At 38.5% G+C, this 20,601-nt stretch overlaps 1 protein-coding gene across 1 annotated transcript in view; it reads right to left on the bottom strand.

The window, feature by feature from the left end:
* Positions 1-16,984: 16,984 nt before the first annotated feature.
* LOC135100146 (protein SHQ1 homolog) overlaps positions 16,985-20,601 on the bottom strand; it is a 41,997-nt gene continuing 38,380 nt past the window's right edge. The window contains exon 16 of the mRNA XM_064003111.1: positions 16,985-17,481. Coding sequence (XP_063859181.1) covers positions 17,068-17,481 — 414 coding nt within the window. The 3' untranslated portion in view covers positions 16,985-17,067. The remainder of the gene's footprint in view (positions 17,482-20,601) is intronic.

Raw genomic sequence — 20,601 nt, 5'->3', positions numbered from 1 at the left:
CCCAACCCCCTCCTACCTACTATATTCTGGGTCTTCTCTAATCTTGTTAAGTCTCCTTCCTGGTAGTAGGTAACTTCAGACCTATACAAGCAATAAGGTACTGCCATTCCTTTCCATAAACTTCTGCCTACCTCATACATGTTGACTAACCTACTCCTTGCATTCATTATCATTCCTGTCATCTTCCTGGCTTTCCTTTCATTTATTTTCATCTGTTTTTCACCTCCTATTCCTTCTTTGCCTACCTCTAGCCCCAGGTAAGTGTACCTCTCCACCACCTTTAATATGCTGTTCCCTAATATCCACAGTGCCTCAATCTCACTGTTAAACTGCATCATCTTATACTTCCTGTCACTATACTTAACACCCCATAACACATCCATACATGCTAGCTCCCTGCAATAACTCCATGTCTTCCTTACTCTCTGTCATCAGCATAGGCTAGACATCCTAATCTCCTATCCCAACTTTAACACCCTAATCCTTGTTATTAACTCCTCTATGTAAATATTAAATAAGGTTGGGGACATCACACACCCCTGCCATACTTCAATATTGTTTCTCATCCAACCTGTACTAATGTATCCTAATGTGAATTTCATCTCATTATCCTCAAACAGCTTCCTAATTACCTGCACTACCTTCCTGTCCCACCCCTCTGTGTGCAAGTAATGTCAGCAGTTTGCTTCTGTCTACCCTATCATAGGCCTTCTCTATATCTAAGAAAACCAAGTACAGCTCTTTTCTTAGCTTTTTTATTTCGTTCAATAATTTCCTTCATAACCAGTTCATTTTCTAAGCCACTCTACCCAAACTAAAACCACTCTGTTCCTCTCTGAGCACCTTATTCTCCTCTATCCAAGTCTTCAATTTATTACTCACCCATCCAAATGCCTTGGCTAATATGTTTACCACTGCTATCTGTAATTACATGTGTCCTTTATGAACTCACCTATGATGCTGTCTGTCCTGCCTGCTTTTTCTGTCTTGATGGCTTTCACTGCTAAAGTCTTGCTCCACTATCTCAACTTTTTCCATCCCTCTAGATTTTATTACTGTAAATGGACATATTTTCCATTTCCTTTTCCTCTTCCTCTTCCTCCTCCTCCTGCCAAATAATCCTGCGCCAATACTCCTCCACTATGGGGACCACTTCCTCCTCACTGCTTGCCTCTCTGCCATCCACCTTCAGCTTCATCCCCTGGAGCGTTGCTGGCCCACCCAGGTTCCTCCTTAATCGTTTCCACACTTCCTTTTCTCTTTCTCTCTGTGGCATGTTGTTAAGGATCCTTGCCTGCTCTTCCTCCCACTTCTCAATCTTACCTCTAATGATTGCTTGAGCTGCATTCTTTGCATCTATATACCTATCCCAAGTCTCTGCCCATTCTGCTTTGTACCTCCCTCTAAATCTCTTTGCCAGTCTAGCTAGGTTCCTTTGTTTCCTATTTTCTCTTTTCCTGTTTCCTAACGCCTTAGCTACTTCCTAATCCCGCCATCCTTTCAGTCTGGTTTTCCCTACCTTAATCTTCTTTACACCCTCAAACTTCTTTGCCTGGCCCTTTATGTTTTGTTTGATGTTGCACTCCCATTCACTTACTGTCCTTCCTACCTCCTCTCTTTCTCTCCTGGCATAATTTCTTCCATTTCTCTAATGTACTTCACCCAGTCTGCATTCTTTAAGTTCCACTTCTCTTTCCATGCTTCCTTTGTAACTCTTGTACATTTCCTGGTCTTCCCAATGGTAATGCCTATTAAAAAGTGATCTGAAACGTCTATTCCTTCATATTTCCATATCCTACATCCTTGTTGTTCTACCTGTTCATTTACTATGACATAGTCTATTGCAGACACACTTCTATCTCTCCATGTTACATATGACATAGTCTACTGTAGACTCACTTCTATCTCTCCATGTTACAGGGTTTTCTAACTCCCAGTTCTTGATCCTCATTCCCACGTTGGCAGTGAAATCTAAGATCAGCTGTCCATTTCAGTTCACTGTCACCTCCATTAACCCTATATGTCCATTCAGATCACCTATTACAACCCATTTATTTTGTCCTACTCTCTTTCAAGCTGGCCACTGCCTCCTGTTATTCTCATCACTCTTCTGGCTCTCCACCCCCGTATACACCACTGTCACCCACCACTTGGTCCCATGCTCTGTGATCTTCACTGTTAATATGTCATCCTTATTGTGACCTAGTCTACCTTCCATTTCCCTTGTTATCTTGATTTCCTCTACACTCCTACCTTCCTTTTCACTCATAATCACCCCCACCCCTCCTCCTTTCTTCTCTCCTGCTTGTCTACCTCTGCCTAAAACTAATGAACTTCCTTCACTCCACTCAATGCTGTCATGCCACCCTGTCTCACCTACTTCTATCATGTCATAGTCTCTCCCTGCTTCTATCAATAACCTCCACTTTCCCTCTCTCCATCCGTTTGTGTTCAGGAAGGTAAGCAGCATCTCTCCTTTCCGTACCTTCTCCTATTTCTGCCTGGCATCCTCCCAGTGCTGGGCCCACTCTATCACATTCCAGGCTACCCATACCTTCCCTATGTTGGACATGTGAAGGCCGTCCAGTGACCACACATGCCTCCAATTCATCTTTTTCCACAACTGCTGCCCATCACACTCCCATTCTTCTATCTTTTCTATGCATCTCCTGTTCATCCATCTCGTCTCCTGGCCAAATTTTTGACCTTCCTTATCCCAGCTCATGGGGATGCACATCAATAAGGGCCTCTTGTCTATCTTCTCCCTTACCATGTGAACTATCTCTTCCATCCACCACGCCATCTCCTTTCTTCCTATCTCCTGTAAGCCATTTCCTCCTCCCTTGATCACCAGATCCTCAGGTTCCATTTCCCTGAGGTGTTCGTTCACTATCTCATGGATGACCCTGATGTTGGCCCCTGGTCTACTCTTGTCCATTACCGTATAACCACCTCTTGACAAGATGTAGATCTCTTTACTTACTCCTCTCATGAGACTATTTCTGAATGTCCATACTCTCCCTCCTGCCTTCCCTTGTGTTCTCATCTTTGGCCTTCTTCCCTCATGTATCTTCCTCCAGGAGTGGTGTCCTACTCCCATCCATGTCCCTATTCTTGGCCTGGCATTGACCCTCTGCTCCATCCAGTTGCTCTCCTTCTTCCTTCCGTTGTCATGACCTTTCCTATCCTGGTCTGTTTTCTTGACCTTACTGCTGCTGCTCTCCCTATTGGCACAGCCCACAGCCTGCCTAGTGGCCACATGCCTCTCCTCACAGTCCTACTCTCCTTCACCCGGCCCTGCCTGCTCCTTCCTCCCAGTCTTCTCACAGTAAGTGTGATCCTGGGGTTCTTTTGGCTGGTCCTTTACTTTGGCAGGGAGCCTAGGATTCTCCACCTCCCTGCCTTGGCCTTCCTCTTGCCCCCCTGGCAGACCTGGCGTCACTCCTAGGGGCATCCTCCCTGGCCTCCTCCATTTCAGACTCTACCTCACTCCTCACAGTGACTGGCTCCCATTCCCCCTTCACCCTCAAGAGACACCTGCTGCACAGGAACAAGAGGTTCTTGTTCTTGAGGACACTATCTCCTGCCCCCATTACCCCCACACACTCCACATAATACCAGTCATAGCACCTTTCACATGCTACTCCTCAGCAGCGACGTGTTACCTCCTTCCTGCATTTCTCACTGATTGTAACAATGATTCATCCAAGATTGGAATATGCAGCTGTGGTGTAGTCACCAAATAAAAAGAAACATATCAGGATGTTGCAGAGGATACAAAGAACAGCAACCAAGATGGTCCCAAGCTTAAGTAACATGACATATGAAAAAGAGACTCGAAAAACTAAATCTTCCAACACTGGAACAAAGAAGGGAGAGAGACTTAATTGTGGTATTTAGACTAATGGAAAAATTGGAGAAGCTAGATAGAAATGATATTGTGACATGGGATGCAAGGAACAAGGAAAGAAACTGAAAAAGGAAACTTGTAGAAAAGATATCAAAAAGAATAGTTTTGCACAGAGTAGTTGACATGTGGAACTGTCTAAACAAGGATGTGGTGCAAGCAAGAACTGTTCATAACTTCAAGGCCAAGTTGAAGCTGGGACAATATGAGCATGGTTCCTTTCTTGTATGTCACAACAAATTAAATACAACTAGGTATCACACACACACACACACACACACACACACACAAGTGTGAAGTAATAGAATTTGGAAAGAGTGAGAGGAGAGTAAAAGAAAATTATGTGCTAAATGGTGATAGATTAAGTAGAGCAGAAGAAGCAAAAGATCTGGGTGTTACAGTGAACGGAAATTTGACCCTGGAGAGACACATTAGTAGAATTACAGGAGAAACCTATAACTGTTGAGAAGAATAAGGCTGTCCTTTGCGTATATGGATGATCAGGATGATTATATTACTGATTAGACTTAGGCTGGAATATGCAGCTGCAGTATGGTTGCCCTACAAGAAAAAGGACATAAGGAAGTGTAGAGAGTTAAGAAAGCAGCAATGAAGATGGTACCAAGTATCAGGGATGTGTCATAGGAAGTAAGATTGGCAAGGTTACACCTACCAACGTTGGAAAAAAAGGAGAGAAAGGAGAGACTTGATTGCATTATATAAAGCTTATGGGAAGGTGGAGGAGCTAGACCGAAATGATTTGATGGTTTGCAATACATGAAATACTAGAGGACATGGAAAGAGGCTGAAAAAGAGTACTTGTGGAAGAGATGTGAAAAAGTATAGTTTCCAACATAGAAGTATAGATGTATGGAACAGTCTGGATAAGGAAATAGTAAATACAAAAAGTATATATGGTTTCAAGGCTAAATTGGATAATAAAAGATATAGAGATAGGACAGCACAAGCATAGGTCTTTTCCCATAAACCACAACTAGGTAAATACACACACACACATGCTCACAATTTGGATTTAGGAGAGGGAGATCGCGTGTTACAAACTTACTGAGTTTTTATTCTAGAGTGGTGGATATCATGCAAGAGAGAGATGGATGGGCAGATTGTGTTTATTTAGACCTGAAGAAGGCCTTTGATAAAGTGCCACACTGGAAATTGTTGTGGAAGTTGAAGCATAATGGTGGGTTAAGGGGGGGCCTGCTGAGACGGATGGAAAATTTCTTGACAAACAGAGAAATGGGAATGGTGGTAAAAGATAAAAAAAATCATCATGGAGGGAAGTGGAGTACCCCAAGGCTTAGTACTTGCACCAGTCATGTTTGCAGTTTATATAAATGATATGATGGAGAGTGTGAACAGCTACATGAACCTTTTTGCGGATGATGCAAAGTTGCTGAAGAAAGTTGAGAGTGCAGAGGACTGTGGAACGTTACAAGAAGACCTGAACAAGATATCAGAGTGGAGTTATAGATGGGAAATGGAATTTAATTTAGAGAAGTGTAAAGTAATAGAATTTGGAAAAAGTACAAGAAGAGTAAAAGGAAATTATGTGTTGAATGGTGTAAGGTTGAGGGGAGCAGAAGAGGAAAAGGATCTCGGTGTTACAGTGACTGGGAACCTGAACCCGGAGAGACACATTAGCAAAATTACAGGAGAAACCTATAACTTGTTGAGAAGAATAAGGCAGGCCTTTGCATATATGGATGAAGAGATGGTCAGGAAGATGATAGTGTCGCTGATATGCAGCAGTAGTGTGGTCGCCATACAAGAAAAAGGATATAAGGAAGATGGAGAGAGTTCAGAGAGCAGCTGTGAAGATGGTACCAAGTATCAGGGACTTGTCATAAGAAGAGAGAGACTGGCAAGGATACATCTACCAACATTGGAAAAGAGGAGAGAAAGGGGAGACTTGATTGCGATATATAAAGCATATGAGGGAGTAGAGGAGGTGGACCGGAGCGACTTAATAGTCTGGGATACATAGAACACTAGAGGACATGGAAAGAGGCTGAAGAGGAGTGCTTGTAGAAGAGATGTCAAAAAGTATAGTTTCCCATATAGAAGTATTGATGTATGGAACAGTCTGGATGAGGAGATAGTAAATGCAGAAAGTATACATGGATTCAAGGCTAAGTTGGATATTAAAAGATATGGAGATGGGACTGCACGAGCATAGCTCTTTTCCCATAAAGCACAACTAGGTAAATACAATGTTATGCACAATCCACTGGTAATGTGGGTCAAACATCTGTTATGATACTACAACGAATACCTAAGTTAGGAGGTTTTTGAGGAGAAAAGTTGTATTTATGGTCTCAATTACAATAGGTAATAGAATATATAGTAAAGAAAATTGTGCTGTAGTGATGGGTACTTCATAAACTTGCTGTAGATGGTAACCTACTTATTATACTTCTTATTACTATGCTTGCATGTGGTGACTTTTATGTGTTGTGAACATTTCCTTGCAGCTCTACACTGAACGTCCTCGGTCTGTTCTTTTCTTGTAATCTAAACTGGAAATTTCACATCTCATCTCTAGCTAAAACAGCTTCTATGAATTTAGGCATTCTGAGACGTCTCTGCCAGTTTTTCTCACCACCCCAGCTGCTAACTCTGTACAAGGGCCTTATCCGTCCATATGTGGAGTATACTTCATGTCTGGGGGGTGTTCCACTTACACCACTCTTTTAGACAGAGTGGAACCAAAAGCTTTTTGTTTCATGAACTCCTTTAACAAACTGTCTTCACCCTCTTTCTCATTGCCGGAATGTTGCATCTCTTGCTATCTTATACCACTATTTTCATGCTAACTGCTCTTCTGATCTTGCTAACTGCATGTCTCCCCTCCTCCCACAGCCTCGCTGCACAAGACTTTCCTCTTTCTCTCACCCCTATTCTGTCCACCTCCCTAATGCAAGAGTTAACCAGTATTCCCAATCATTCATTCTGCTTCTCTGGTAAACTGTGGAACTCCCTTCCAGCTTCTGTATTTCCACCTTCCTATGACTTGAATTCCTTCAAGAGGGAGGTTTCAAGACACTTATCCTTCAATTTTTTATCACCACTTTGGACCCTATTCTGGACTGGCATCTCAGTGGGCTTCTTTTTTTTTTTTTTCTCTCCTCTCTCTCTCTCTCTCTCTCTCTCTCTCTCTCTCTCTCTCTCTCTCTCTCTCTCTCTCTCTCTCTCTCTCTCTCTCTCTCTCTCTCTCTCTCTCTCTCTCTCTCTCTCTCTCTCTCTCTCTCTCTCTCTCCCCTTGGCCGGTGTCCTAAAAAAAAAGAAATGTGACATGAAGGACAATATCAATCAAACAATCTGTTAATTCTTATGCATACTTTTCAAGCTTTGCATGTGCAATGGGACACACAGAAGGGATAAGCATGAAAGTTTTCTATCTGAAAAAGAAAACAGCAAGTTTAACACATCTGGCTATCATCATAATTATAAGAAGGATTTAACATGCTCTTCCACCATCCACAAATTTCCTTTCATGGATCACTTTGAGTGAACCTCCAAACCACCACTCTTCCTATTCTGAGCAACTCTAGGCAGCATCATATGACATGCTTCAGTCACAAGTCCTCTAAGTATCCTCTTAATCTCTTTCATGCATGATCACCTTTTTAAGATAAAACTCCCCAAACAAGATATTTCAGATAACACTCCACAGGAGCCATATATCAAAAGCTGGCTTTCATGCACTATGCCAGTGTCAGGCTTTAAATAAATAATATAGAACATTGGTGACAAGATACAGGACTATCTCAGAGTCTGTAATTTATAGACCACAAAACTACAGTTATCCCCTACACTATACTATATTTACTTTCAGTTCTTGTAATGAAAAATCTGCGAAAAAAAGAAAATAATAATAATAATTACAAAATATAAAATATCAAGCACTGATCCTTAATTTAAATATTAAGCAATTTATTGAACAACAAAGCACCATGATATCCTATGATTTGTATCAGCAACAAAAATGTGAGTATTCTGAAGAGAGCAACATTGCAATGGCTACTTAGTTTTACTGCACAGCTCTCCCTCTATAGGTAGAATGCAGACCCTTTTACATGTGAGAATAATACATAATTTATCAGTCAGGATCAAATAAAACCTATGGATTATAATTTCACCTCCAGGTTTCATCAATTTCTCAGAAATACCATCTGCCAAAGCTTCCCTAATGTAGGCAGACAAGGGTGTGGTTTCATTGAAAGGCAGTAGTTGTAGGTCACATCAACCATGACTGCCTACCCACCTTGGAAGTCACATGCAGATGTTAAAAGTATTCTGTCTAATGAATGCTAATCTACATACCCCTAGTATAAGATGATTATTACTATCAGGTATTGAAGTATATCTTTGTGTACCTTTCTGTTACTCTTTTTTCTGTCATTGATTCCATCTTCCTTTTATGTTCTATACATTCCCTTTTCTTGCACTTGTTTCTATCCAGTGTTTTCTTATATATTTCTCTTTACTGTGAGCTTCTCCATCCACTGCATTTCTTTCCTTCAGTTTTATTCATTTCATCCAGCAGCACATTTTGATGATCTCAGAACCTCAGCATTTGCATCTCCATTATATATTTTTTTTTTCATTCAACATTTGACACATGTCACTTTTTAATACATTTCTCTCTTATTCTTTAATTCCTTAACATTTTGATCTCAACCCTGTTTCCTCTTTCCATTATTTTTTTCCTAAGTTTCCTTCCATTACTTATTTAAATTTTCATTTTTATAGTACAATAATAAGATCCTTCAAACGTGCCTCTTACAAATTTTGCATTCATTGTGTCTGCCTTCAACTTTTTTTTATCCACAGCCATATATAGTCCATCATTTTCTTGAGATCTTTTACTAACCTTTGGTGGATCATCTTGAATTTAAGTGTTTTCTAGAAGCCATCATTTAGCAGATGTGTCCACCAGTTAACATTTGTATTTTGTGCATGCTTTCCTCACTCATTTTTTTCCATAGCTTCATAATATTTTCTCTCCTGTCATTTTTTTCATGTTCACTGGATAAAGGATCCTCTTTCCATATTTAATAAACCAATCCCTCAATAGCTCACATACTGTTATTATCTCTTTTCTTTATGTATTAGGATTTTTACAGTTTTCATATTATAATTATGTACTACCTCCTCATCCCTCCATGGTGATCTGCATGTATATGAATCTGGTACAGTATATTATAGTATTCTCTACATGATTCATGCTTCAATATTTCAGCAGTAATATCATCTATGCTTGATGCTTTTCCACACTTAGGTCTTTTTAATTGGTCTTACTCCCTGCTTTTTCAATGTTATCATATACTCTTTTACCATCCTCTCACATATACATACACTTTACCTTGATTTTGCACATTTATTAGCTCCTCAAAATATTCTTTCCATCACGTTTGAAAGCACCTTCCTTATAATTCTTCCTGTATTGACTCAACTTTATAAACAATCCCTAGACTGACTAACTCACCATTAGTAGCAATATGTTCAGCAAAGTCTAAGGATAAGATCATTGGTGTGAGAACCAGGTGAGAAGAATTGCAAACATCTCCAATTTGGAGTTACAGCACTTATTATTGAAGGTGATGTTATAACAGTGAATATATCACATGGGTACTCAGCACTCCACCTTGCATCCACAATCATCAAATACCTGTGAACACCACTTATAACATTACCCCATTTTGACTGATTTACCTGTACCCTTTGCTATACAGTGGAACCTTGGTTACTGAATACTCTTTTCTAGCAGATCGGTTGTTTTCGAACAAAATTTTGAAGTCATTATTGCTTCAGTAGCAGTACCATTATTCAGTTTTAGAGCAAAGTTAGATACTTGATTTTAAAATATTAAAAGATATAGCAAAAGCTGCTGTTGATTACAAATTTATAGTTTCTATAAATATTTACTTAATTATTATATGTTTGGAGGAGAGAGATAGAGTGCAAGACAGTAATTCAGTCTTTGAAATAATGTAAAGGTGATCTTGTTAAAAAGCCTTGATGTAAACAAATAGTTTTAGGTGCTAAGAAGTAATCCTAAGCCATCTGTGGCTCTCTCAATGACCCCCAATGCTGTAACTACTGCACAACTGCATTTTTTCAATAGCTTTCCCCAGCAGCAAGATATTTATGTGTTATGATCACCTTCATTTTGGTGATAAGTGGGTTGCTCCTCTCTTTGTCACTCTGTAAGGCTTCTCTCTCTAGATCAGTGACAAATAGAATACCTGCATGAGCTAAACAGTATCTTCTGATGAGTTCTGTGTCACTAAGTTCGTTCAGTACATCCTTTCTGGATAAACAATTTGTGAGCTGGAGATGTGAAGCAGCCATCTTGGCTATGGGGAGTGTCTGTCATAAGCTGCTAAGACAGGATATACTGGTGTCTGGGAATGGATTAATCCATTTTACATTGATTCCTATGGGGAAAATAGTTTCAGTTTTTTAACATTTTAGATTTCAAATGGCATTCAGGAACAAATTAAGTTAAAAAACCGAGGTTTCACTGTATTCTATAATTATATGACTAAGCCATACTTAAATCCAGCAGTACACCTTGTCATCTATTCCATTAATTGATTTTGATTAATAATCTCAACTGGGGAACTATCAAAGGCCTAACTGAAATCAAGATGTTGCACCATAATTATTATTATTATCTGCTGTCTGAAATACTTCCATATAAAAAATAAAGATTTGTTGGACGGTTTATTCCTTATGAAGCCATCCTAATCTAAGAGTTCATATATTCTTTTATCTATAATAGGCTAAAGTATTTAACCAATACTGACGTTAAACTATTAAGGGAATGGTTTGACATTTCATATCAGTTCACTTTCCTAAATATTTTACCTACATTTGCCCATCTCCATGTATTAAGCACTATACCCATATATATATTAACTTTTAACAAATATTTCACTGAGAGCCAGCTGCCAGTGACTCAATTTTGGAAGGACAAGATGGCTTTAGACCATCCTCTAGCACTGGGAGGAGTTTCAATGAGAATGGCCTCATCCAACATAAATGAAATGAGTGTAATAGAAAGTTTTAAAAGGGGAAGACTGCATGTTGTAGGGATGCAGGAGATACACATGAAGTATGGAGAGTAATGAACTGCATGAACAAGAAGGAAAGAGAAGTACAGTTAGAGGTGAGAGGAGGAACAGCATGATGTGGTATGGATAAAAAAAAGTGTGGGAGGTGGAAAAGGATATGTATTCCTATATCACATTTCATCTCAGGAAAGAAAATGTCATTTGTTGATAGTCAAAAACTGTCCTATGCATTCCTTTTAGCAAATAGGTAACTGATATACAAAAAGCTGTAGAGACAGCAAATGTTATTACAGCATTTATCTGTTGATAGAAAAATATATATAATTGGTAGCCCCATACATGAAAACACTTTCTTTTGTGAAGTAAAGTACACTTAACCCCTGGCCATCTTGCAAAATTGCCTCATTAATATGAATGTTGGGCAAAAACTTTATAGCCATACTGAAGAACTTCAAAATATAAATGGCACCATGAGCCTATTGACCAACACTTCTATTTGACCTGTTTCTATCTTTCTTCTCCTTTGGTCATATATATACAGTTGTACCTCAGTATACGTCCACTTTGGAATAAGTCCAACTTGATATACATCCTGTTTGGACAAAAAAAATTTGCTTGGTATACAACCTTTGTTTGAAATATGACTCGTGCCCTACAATTAACTTAATTGATATTTTGAACCTTTGTGAAATATTAAATTTTGTGTAGAGAAAGAAAAGAATATCAGTCTACCTTTGGGTATTTATATGATCTACAGAGTTTTATTTGAATATATTAGTTGATCTGTTCTATGAAAATTATCTTATCCATCTGTCTTATGTAGGTAAGTCTTATGTAGGAGCAAAAGACCCAAGAAACTGTAAACATCAATGGAAAAGTGCTTGAATGATAGGCATCTTTACATCAGACTGCCTTTTTTGAGGGTGGTAGGTGATATTGTAGGTGGTGAAGCTGGCATATCATGATTCGATATGTCATTCAAACTCAGCCATTCAGCTGTTGACTCATTTCGCACACTGCAATGTAGCCATCACATCATCTCTCATTCCTTGTAATAGCACCTACTAGCGAACATGATAGTTTGCATGAATGTGTCTATCTGTGATCTCATTAAAACAAGATAGCTAAACCAGCAATAGCTTTGTGTTAGCTTTGTGTTGAGTTATAATGCATGACACTACTATATAAACGAGTATAGTGACACTGATGTCTCCCATTATCACTGATATGTAATGTAATACATAATATATGTGATGATATGGTAATAGATATGACTGTCATTAATGTACATAATAGTGTCATATGTTATTTGTTATTTGTCTCACATTTGAGGTTCAGTAATTTTTTTTTAGTTATTTATTTATTTTATTTTTATTATTTATTTATTTATTTATTTATTTTATTTTATTTTATTTATTTATTTATTTTTATTTTTTTTTTTTTGTCAGCAGACAAATTATACCTGTTACATGTACTACTTATACAGTATCACCCTGAGTTTTACAGTATCCAAGTTTAGCAATCCTCAAATTTTTTGTTGTCCTAAATTCATACCATCCTGACCTTCATGCATTATCTCCCCAAGTTCTGCACTTTCGTCACATATGGATCACACATTCCTATCATTGGTGTCCCAGATAGTAAAAATAAATACATACATGCTATGTATTGTATATATATTTCAGTGTTCAGTTCTCATACCTGAACATATAAATTTTTCATGTTGATAAACCACTTGTTAGCCACAACACATCCACTCTGACTTGCATGTGAGAAAAAGGGAGAGGAATGCCAGCACTGGTGTTGCCACATTGTGAAAAAACACAGAGGTGTCTCACTACTGTGGCAGATGCAGTGGCACTGCTCTCCAGCAGTGTTGCATCACACTAATGTGAGGACAAAGCAGACACAGTTTTAGCTGCAGTGGTGCTGCACTGCTGCAGCTGGACAAAGCACACAGTTTTAGATGCAATATCACTGCACTGCCACAGTGTTGTATCACACCAGATGTGAGTACACACACACACACACACACACATACACAGTTTTAGAACTGTGGTACTGCATCACCACAGCAATGTGTCATACTGGATGTGAAGATAAAACACATATAGACACTATTTTAGATGCTGCGGCACTGCACTTCTGCAGCACTGCTTCACACCAGATGAGGACAACACACACACACACACACACACACACACACACACACACACACACACACACACACAGTTTTAGATGCCACAGCACTGCATTACAGCAGATGTGAGGACAAACACACACACACACACACACACACACACACACACACACACACACACACACACACACAGTACTGGGTCATGCTGCCAGAATAAATGTGTTTTTACAGTGCTTCCAATATCCTGAGTTTTGCAATTCTCAAGTTTATTGCTATGCCTTCAGAGGAAAGCAGGTGTAAAGCTCAAGAGGTTGCTTTGTTTAGAAAAATACTCTAATTTTTAAAGGAGTTCTGTTGTCTTTAGAAAAAATACTCTAATTTTTTAAGTTCTGTTGTCTTCAGAATTACTGTACACATATCAGTTGCCTATTAGCCAAAGAAATGTATTGGACCATTTGGAGAGGCTTTAATAATAAATGGTATTTTCTTTCCTGATATTAAAGTTCTTTTTATTATAGAAAGGTATCAAAGCATTGTATTTGAAGAGGATCAAGGTTAGTTACATTAACTTAGGTATAGCTGAGCATGTATCAACTTGTAAATATGAATCAACTTGTAAATATGAAGAAAAAAAAAATGTGAAGTGTAACATTAACTGAGGTATAGCTTAGTATGTATCAATTTGTAAATATGAAAAAAAAATAATAAAAATAAATTGTGAATCATTATTCACTTATAAATATAAAAAAAAAAGAAAAAGAAAAGTGGAAAGAGAAAATAAAGTTCTGCTGAGGTTATCTGAATAAGTGTCTTATGAATGTACTATAAGATATAAATGGAAACATTTTAAGTAGTATAGTAGTACATGTGATAAGAAAATGTTGTATAGATGGAGTTAATGGGAATGAGAAGCACCTGGTGCAGGAAGGGGGATTGTTCCAGGATAATGGCTTTCAATAGAATATCCATAGGTGCATGTGGAGAAAGGATGAAAGAGATAAAGATATAAGAGTTTGATTAAACAATGTAAGAGTGGATGAGAGGCTGAAGGAAGATGTGTTGGTGGGAAAGGTAATAAGAGGGATCTTCATACAGTTTAATTGTTGTAAGATTAAAATAGAGGTAGATGAGAACATGACATGAGGAATTGTAAACTGAGGGTGAGCATAGTGTTGGCTATTGAAAGGATAGGCAGGAAAAAGGTACAAGATACCAAGAGAACTTAAGATAATTATGGAAACTGGGAGGGCAGGGTAAGCTCATTGAAGTAGAGCAGGGAGGAAATAATTAGGATAAGTAGAGATGGAGGCTTTTCTGTTATGGTTATCACCTTGAGGAATGCTCCCAAAGGGAATGAAGTATCAGCGAGGGACAGAAAAAAAGAATGTTGCTTTACAAATGGAAATGACAGATACTCGTTAAAATGGAAGAATTATACAGGAAAGACAGAACTTGCAAGTAATCCACCTTTAATAACAGCCCTTTCACACATACTCTTTTACCCTATCTTTCCACCTTTCAAATAATTTTGCACATATATACTTCCTTCTTTGCATACTTTTCAATCTTAATCTTCTCAATATAGCCACAACATCTCAATGTTCTCTTCACCTGTTCCATCACTTACCTTCAGTTCTGTTTCATACATACACTATGAAATTGGTCCACCACTCTCTAAATTTCCCTTTCACTCCACTAGTAAATGTTCCTTCTCTAAGCATACATGATACTATTATAGCCTATCCCACATTGTTTCAACCTTGCACCAACATTTCCTAATAGAGCCTTCCTCATACTGTATACATCATTAATCAGCACTCATCCCTGATTTCACTCTTGCTTCTGTGGCATAACTTTCACAAAGCTCTTCCTTCATCCTAACACAGGCAATTGTTTCCCTACAGAAAGTCTTAACTCCTTGCTACAACTGCCCTCCTCTAAAAACAAATTTCAAGGATATTCCAAAGGGTTTCCATATTAACTATCATTTGCCTTCCCTGAGTCCATGACAGCCCCATGAAAGTTTTCACTTTTTTTTTTCCAAGTTTCATTTTGATAAAGATCTGTTCTACACAACCTTTTCTTTTCTTAAGTCCTCCAAGCTCTTCACCAACTTTCATCTCAGTTAAATTCTGCACAACGTTCCCTAGCACACTATACAGATCTATTCCTTCTATAACTGTTACATACATTCTGATAACCTTTACATTTATGTGTAAGTACAGTGTTATCTTCCATGCCTCATTTTTCTCTTTTTTACTCATTCACACTAAACTGAAGTTTTATATTTTTATTTTATTTTATTATGATTTTTTTTTTCCAATTTCCATAACTGCATAGTTGCATAGTGGAAAATTTTCCACTTTGTTAAATTTCTCCTTGAAAAAGTATGAAAGGAGAAAATAAATAAGCATGGAAGAAGTTAAGAAGAAAAAATAACCAATAGTAAGGAGGCTGGAAGTCCTCTATTTATTTCTATTCCCACGAGGAGACGAACTATGACCTCTTACTTGGTCTATCCACTTTTAAGATCTTATACCTCACCTTATTTACCCCTTGGAGTGTGGCACATTCTTATCTCTAGGAGAAAGTGCACACACACACACACACACACACACACACACACACACACACACACACACACACAAAGAAGGGCAGCATTCTTAGTGTTCTTCTACTCCTGCTAGAAAGGCAAGTTCACAGATGATTAGCTTACATCCTGTACCTATTCATTGCTAGTTGAACAGGGGGCTACAGTATGAAAGAAGATAAACCCAATTTGTCTCTCAGTTGTGAGACAAGCATGCATGTATTTCAAATTATTTAAGCAATGTTTTTAATATTCATAAGAATATTATAATACATTGGAACCTTGGTTACCAAATGTCTCCCTTTTCAAACAAATTGGATTTCACAAAATTTTGAACTAATTGCTTCACTTGCAGTACCATAATTCAGTTCTCAAACGAAGTTATTTGATTTCAAATATTAAAAGACATAGCAAAAGCTGCTGTTTATTACTAATTTATAGTTTCTATAAATATTATCTTCATTTTTATATATTTGGAGGAGAGTCACAGTGTAAGACAGTAATTCATTCTTTGAAATAAGGTAAATGTGATCCCATTGAAAAGCCTCGATTTAAACAAATTTCTGGGCGCTCAGGAGTAATCACGAGCCACTTGTGGCTCTCTTGATGACCCACAATGCCATCACTATTGCACAACTGCATTCTTCAATAGCTTTTCCCAGCAGCAAGATGTCTATGTGTTATGATCACCTTCATTTTTGGTGGTAAGTGGGTTGCTCCTCTGTGTGTCCTGTAAGGCTTCTCTCACTAGATCGGTGACAAAGAAAAATACCTGCACACTCTAAACAGTATCTAATGATGAGTTCTATGTCATTAAGTTCATTCAATACATCTTTTATGGATAAATCATTTGTGGGCTGGAGGTGTTTTGAAGCAGCCATCTTGGATGTGGGGAGCGTCTATCATAAGCTGCTAAGACAGGGTAGGCTGGTGTCTGGGAATGGATTAATCAATTGTACATTGATTCCTTGGGGAAAATAGTTTCGGTTTTTTAACACTTCAAATTTTAAATGGTGTTCAGGAACGATTTAAGTTCTAGAACTGAGGTTCCACTCTAATAATGAAATTCATATGATATTAGCAAACTTGAACTTTAACAGTACAACTGGCAAGTCATACATATTTTCATTTTCTAACAGGAACCCATTTAACTTTTACTTAAGAATTTCACAGTGGATCTTTAGATAAATTTTCAATGTGTGACTGAATAAATAATTTGTTATAAGTAAGGCAAAGCAAAATTGCTTACAAAAAATGTATCTAAAATTTTATATAATGAAACAATGAACATAGCAATTCCACAAACATCTGCCTTAACAATAAAAACAGATCTTCAGTTATCATCATTCTCTGATAATGTATCATCATCAGAATCTAAATCTGAAGAATCTGATGATGATTCTCCATCAGAATCATCACTGGAATCATCACTGGAGTCACTGCTATCACTTGTGTCATCACTTTCTTCTTCACTATCACTGTCACTGCTAGAAGAATCAGAATCACTCAGATTAACCAAATCCCTCTGTTCTGTGTTGTTGTCTGGGAGTTCATGGAGAAGAGCTTCATCACTACTGACTCCCAGTACTGCTCCATTCTCGATTATGGTCATCCCTGCCATGTCTGTCACAATGTTGTTGATATTCTGTTCAGGTGTTAAAGTTTCCTCCTCTTCCTTTAGTACAAGATGTGCAGCTGTTTCTAAGTCATCCAAATCAAGGCCCACATCTGCCTTTAAGACCCTTACCTGAGAAAAAGACAACAATGTAATGTAGCCATCAGAATCTTTTGCTTTCTACATCTGTTAATACCTGATGCCTTGTTCCATCAGGAAACATCTAAATGTAACATAAGGAAACAGATTTCCCATCATCTTTTAAAGCACAAAGCCATTGTCTTCAAGTCTTTCCATTGCCAGTTTATGATGGCAAAGCAAAGACTAAATAATTTAGGAAATGATGAATCTCTTATAAATAAAGAAATGTTTATGCATTAAATTAGTAAGAAGTCTTAAGCTTCCTATTCCAGTATTTATCAAGATGACATGACATGACATGACAGCATTTCCATGAAAACTGCAATATGGATGTTAAATGATTCTACAGTAACTGCTGACAATGGATATTGTAGAGAGGTTCACATGATGGAAAAAAAACTGGGGACTATTCAGCAATTCAAGACTGAAAATAGTATTTATAATATCACCAGAGTAGGATTCACTCTCTCACTCCAAGACTAACAGGTCTTCAGAAATATTCAAATGAAATCAAGAAATGTACACACAGCATTATATTGTGATTGGTGAGGTTCCTAAATCTGCTTTATTGCTGGAAGGGTGCCAGAGTACTGGACAAATGCGTGTAACTACCTTATAGAAAGGACTGCTCAAACTATATGGAGGGGTGCTCAAAAGAAGCATAAGAGAAGGAGCAGAAAAAGCCATCTAATAGGAATAGGGAGGTTTCACAAAAGCAAGAGGTTGTGTAGAACAGATTTTCAAAGTAAGGCAGTAGTGTGAAAAGTTTTGGGGAAAGGGAAGGATGTATTAACAGCGTTTATGGGCTTGGAAAAAGTGTATGATAGGATTGCCAGAAAAGACCTATGGGATGTTCTGAAAGTATACAGAGTTACAAGCAGGTTGTTGGAAGGAATGAAAAGTTTCCATGTTAATAGCTGGGCATGTGTGAAAGTTAGTGATGATGTGAGTGACTTCTTCCCTGTTAGAGTAGGTCTGCATCAGGCTTGTGTAATAATAACAATAATGTATGTTACACCCCAAACACACATACACACACAAGCACTCACACACATAACCACACACAAGTACCCACATGCCTGTGGGTGCACACATGAGATGCGAGAGGGTATTAGACATGGCCGCGAGGCCTACGTTTATATGAAAAACTGCTGACCCCACACCGTCCACATGACCCCTCTCATGTGGATCACAGGGGGGCCTAGTGCTAGTGACAAAGACCCTCTTGTGGGGATAGGGAGAGTCACGACACTCCTGGAATGAATCATGGACAAAAACAAGGTATCTCTGGCAAGTGGAGGCTGTGCCCAGCGAGCCCTGCCTTCAGGAAGCCTCCCATCAGCATCTCTGTCAGTGTCTCCCGGAGGATTGACCTTGCGCCTCGTGACTGGCTAAGACTAACATGTAGTGTTCCATCTTCAGACTGAACGGTGGGGTTGTAAAACTCCTAATCCCATGTTAAATTGCCTATGTTCAACTCATATCTCCTCTCTTATCTATTGATCAATTTCTTTAATTTAACAAGCATTTTAATCAGGAAGGATAGGAGAACAATGTCTGCTATCGTTTTTTCTTGTACAATAATAAAAAAAACTTTTCTTTTTGTTCAATGAAAAGTCAAAAAAAAATTGACTTTAAAATATTTCTCAAAAATCAAAATCAACTTCAAACAAAAATTTTGATAGCAGACTTTATTCGCCTCTCATAGTTTCATAAGCTGAAGTAGCCCATATATGTGAAACAGGAATAACAATAGAGATAATTTTTATATGCCGAAATCCACCATTTTGAGATCACATCATAAAGTTTAAGGGGTTACTATAATTCACCTATTGCAGCTAAGGGAATTGAAATTCACAAAATATGTACATCAGAATATGTTGAAAAGTAAACATAGTTTCACTGAGTTAATCAATTGGTTTTGTACACAGGCATAAAGTAATTCATGATTTCACACTTTATTATGGGGGAAAGGGATTTTTTGTTATATTTCGCTGTACAATTTCTAAGTAAAAACCAGTATTTAACTGTTTAAAATAAATAAAATATTAATGCAAAAGGTATCTGATGCAGATACATTGATTTACAAAAAAATAATTATACATTTTCATTTTCCGTACATAAATCTGAGAAAAATAGTTACCCCTAAAATTTTGTGCCCTCTAATGTTGTTTGCTTCGAGAGAACCGTAAATTTTCATAGGAGACCAAAGAAAAATGGTTATGTCAGAAAAATATGGGGAAAAAAGGGAAAAAAATTATCATACATGTCTCATGGCAGATGAAACAGGAATTTCATGACAGATCTCATTACATAAGGCAAAAAAAAATTATCAAAATGTTACATATATCAAAAGAAGTGGAAAAGAACGCAGAAAATTATTTTATTTTATTATTTTTTTTTTCAGGTCCGGATCATACAACCCCCCTTAAGGAGCATGGACGCTTGTGCTCATGGCGCACCAAGGGACATCCCCCGTCAGTGCCTCTGTCACCAATGCCCCTTTGGCACTCAAGGGGTTAGTTGGAGTGTATTACAGGACTGAATAGTGTACAGTGAGCTAGTATGACATCCACAAGTGGAAGTATCCCAAGTGCCACACCAGCCACGAGCACAGCAGTGCACTGGCCCGAAGGATGTTTAGGGCACCAGGAAAACTCTATGGACATTGATTGCCATTCCTCAACCAATGAACCTTGACAGCAACCAGCAGCGATCACCCCAACCAGCCCAGCTGGCGACCCTGAGCCACAATGCCCCTCCTGCACACCCCAGCCAACACCTCTGCCCAGGAAAGGCAGTGCAGTTGACAGTGGCAGGTGGCTCTCTCACTTCCTGGCCATTGAGGGAGCAACATCAAGGGGGAGGTACCCTAGCCTAGCTGGTAACCCAGAGCAACAACGCCCCTCCTGCATGCCCATGCTGGCACCTCTAACCAGGGAAGATAATGCAGTTGATGGTGGTGAACAGCTTGGTCACGTCCCAGCCACCGCAGGAGCAGCAATGTCAAGGGTGATGTATCCTAACTTTAGGCATGGTTGGGTGGGATGACAAGCAAACCTGGGGGTCACTGCTGGTCTGGGAGGGGTCCCACTGGGGAGTCGGGGAGTG

The sequence above is a fragment of the Scylla paramamosain genome, chromosome 4 (assembly GCF_035594125.1).
Source record: "Scylla paramamosain isolate STU-SP2022 chromosome 4, ASM3559412v1, whole genome shotgun sequence".
In the NCBI taxonomy this organism is placed as follows: Eukaryota; Metazoa; Arthropoda; class Malacostraca; order Decapoda; family Portunidae; genus Scylla; species Scylla paramamosain.
This window is presented reverse-complemented; position numbering and strand designations above follow the sequence as displayed.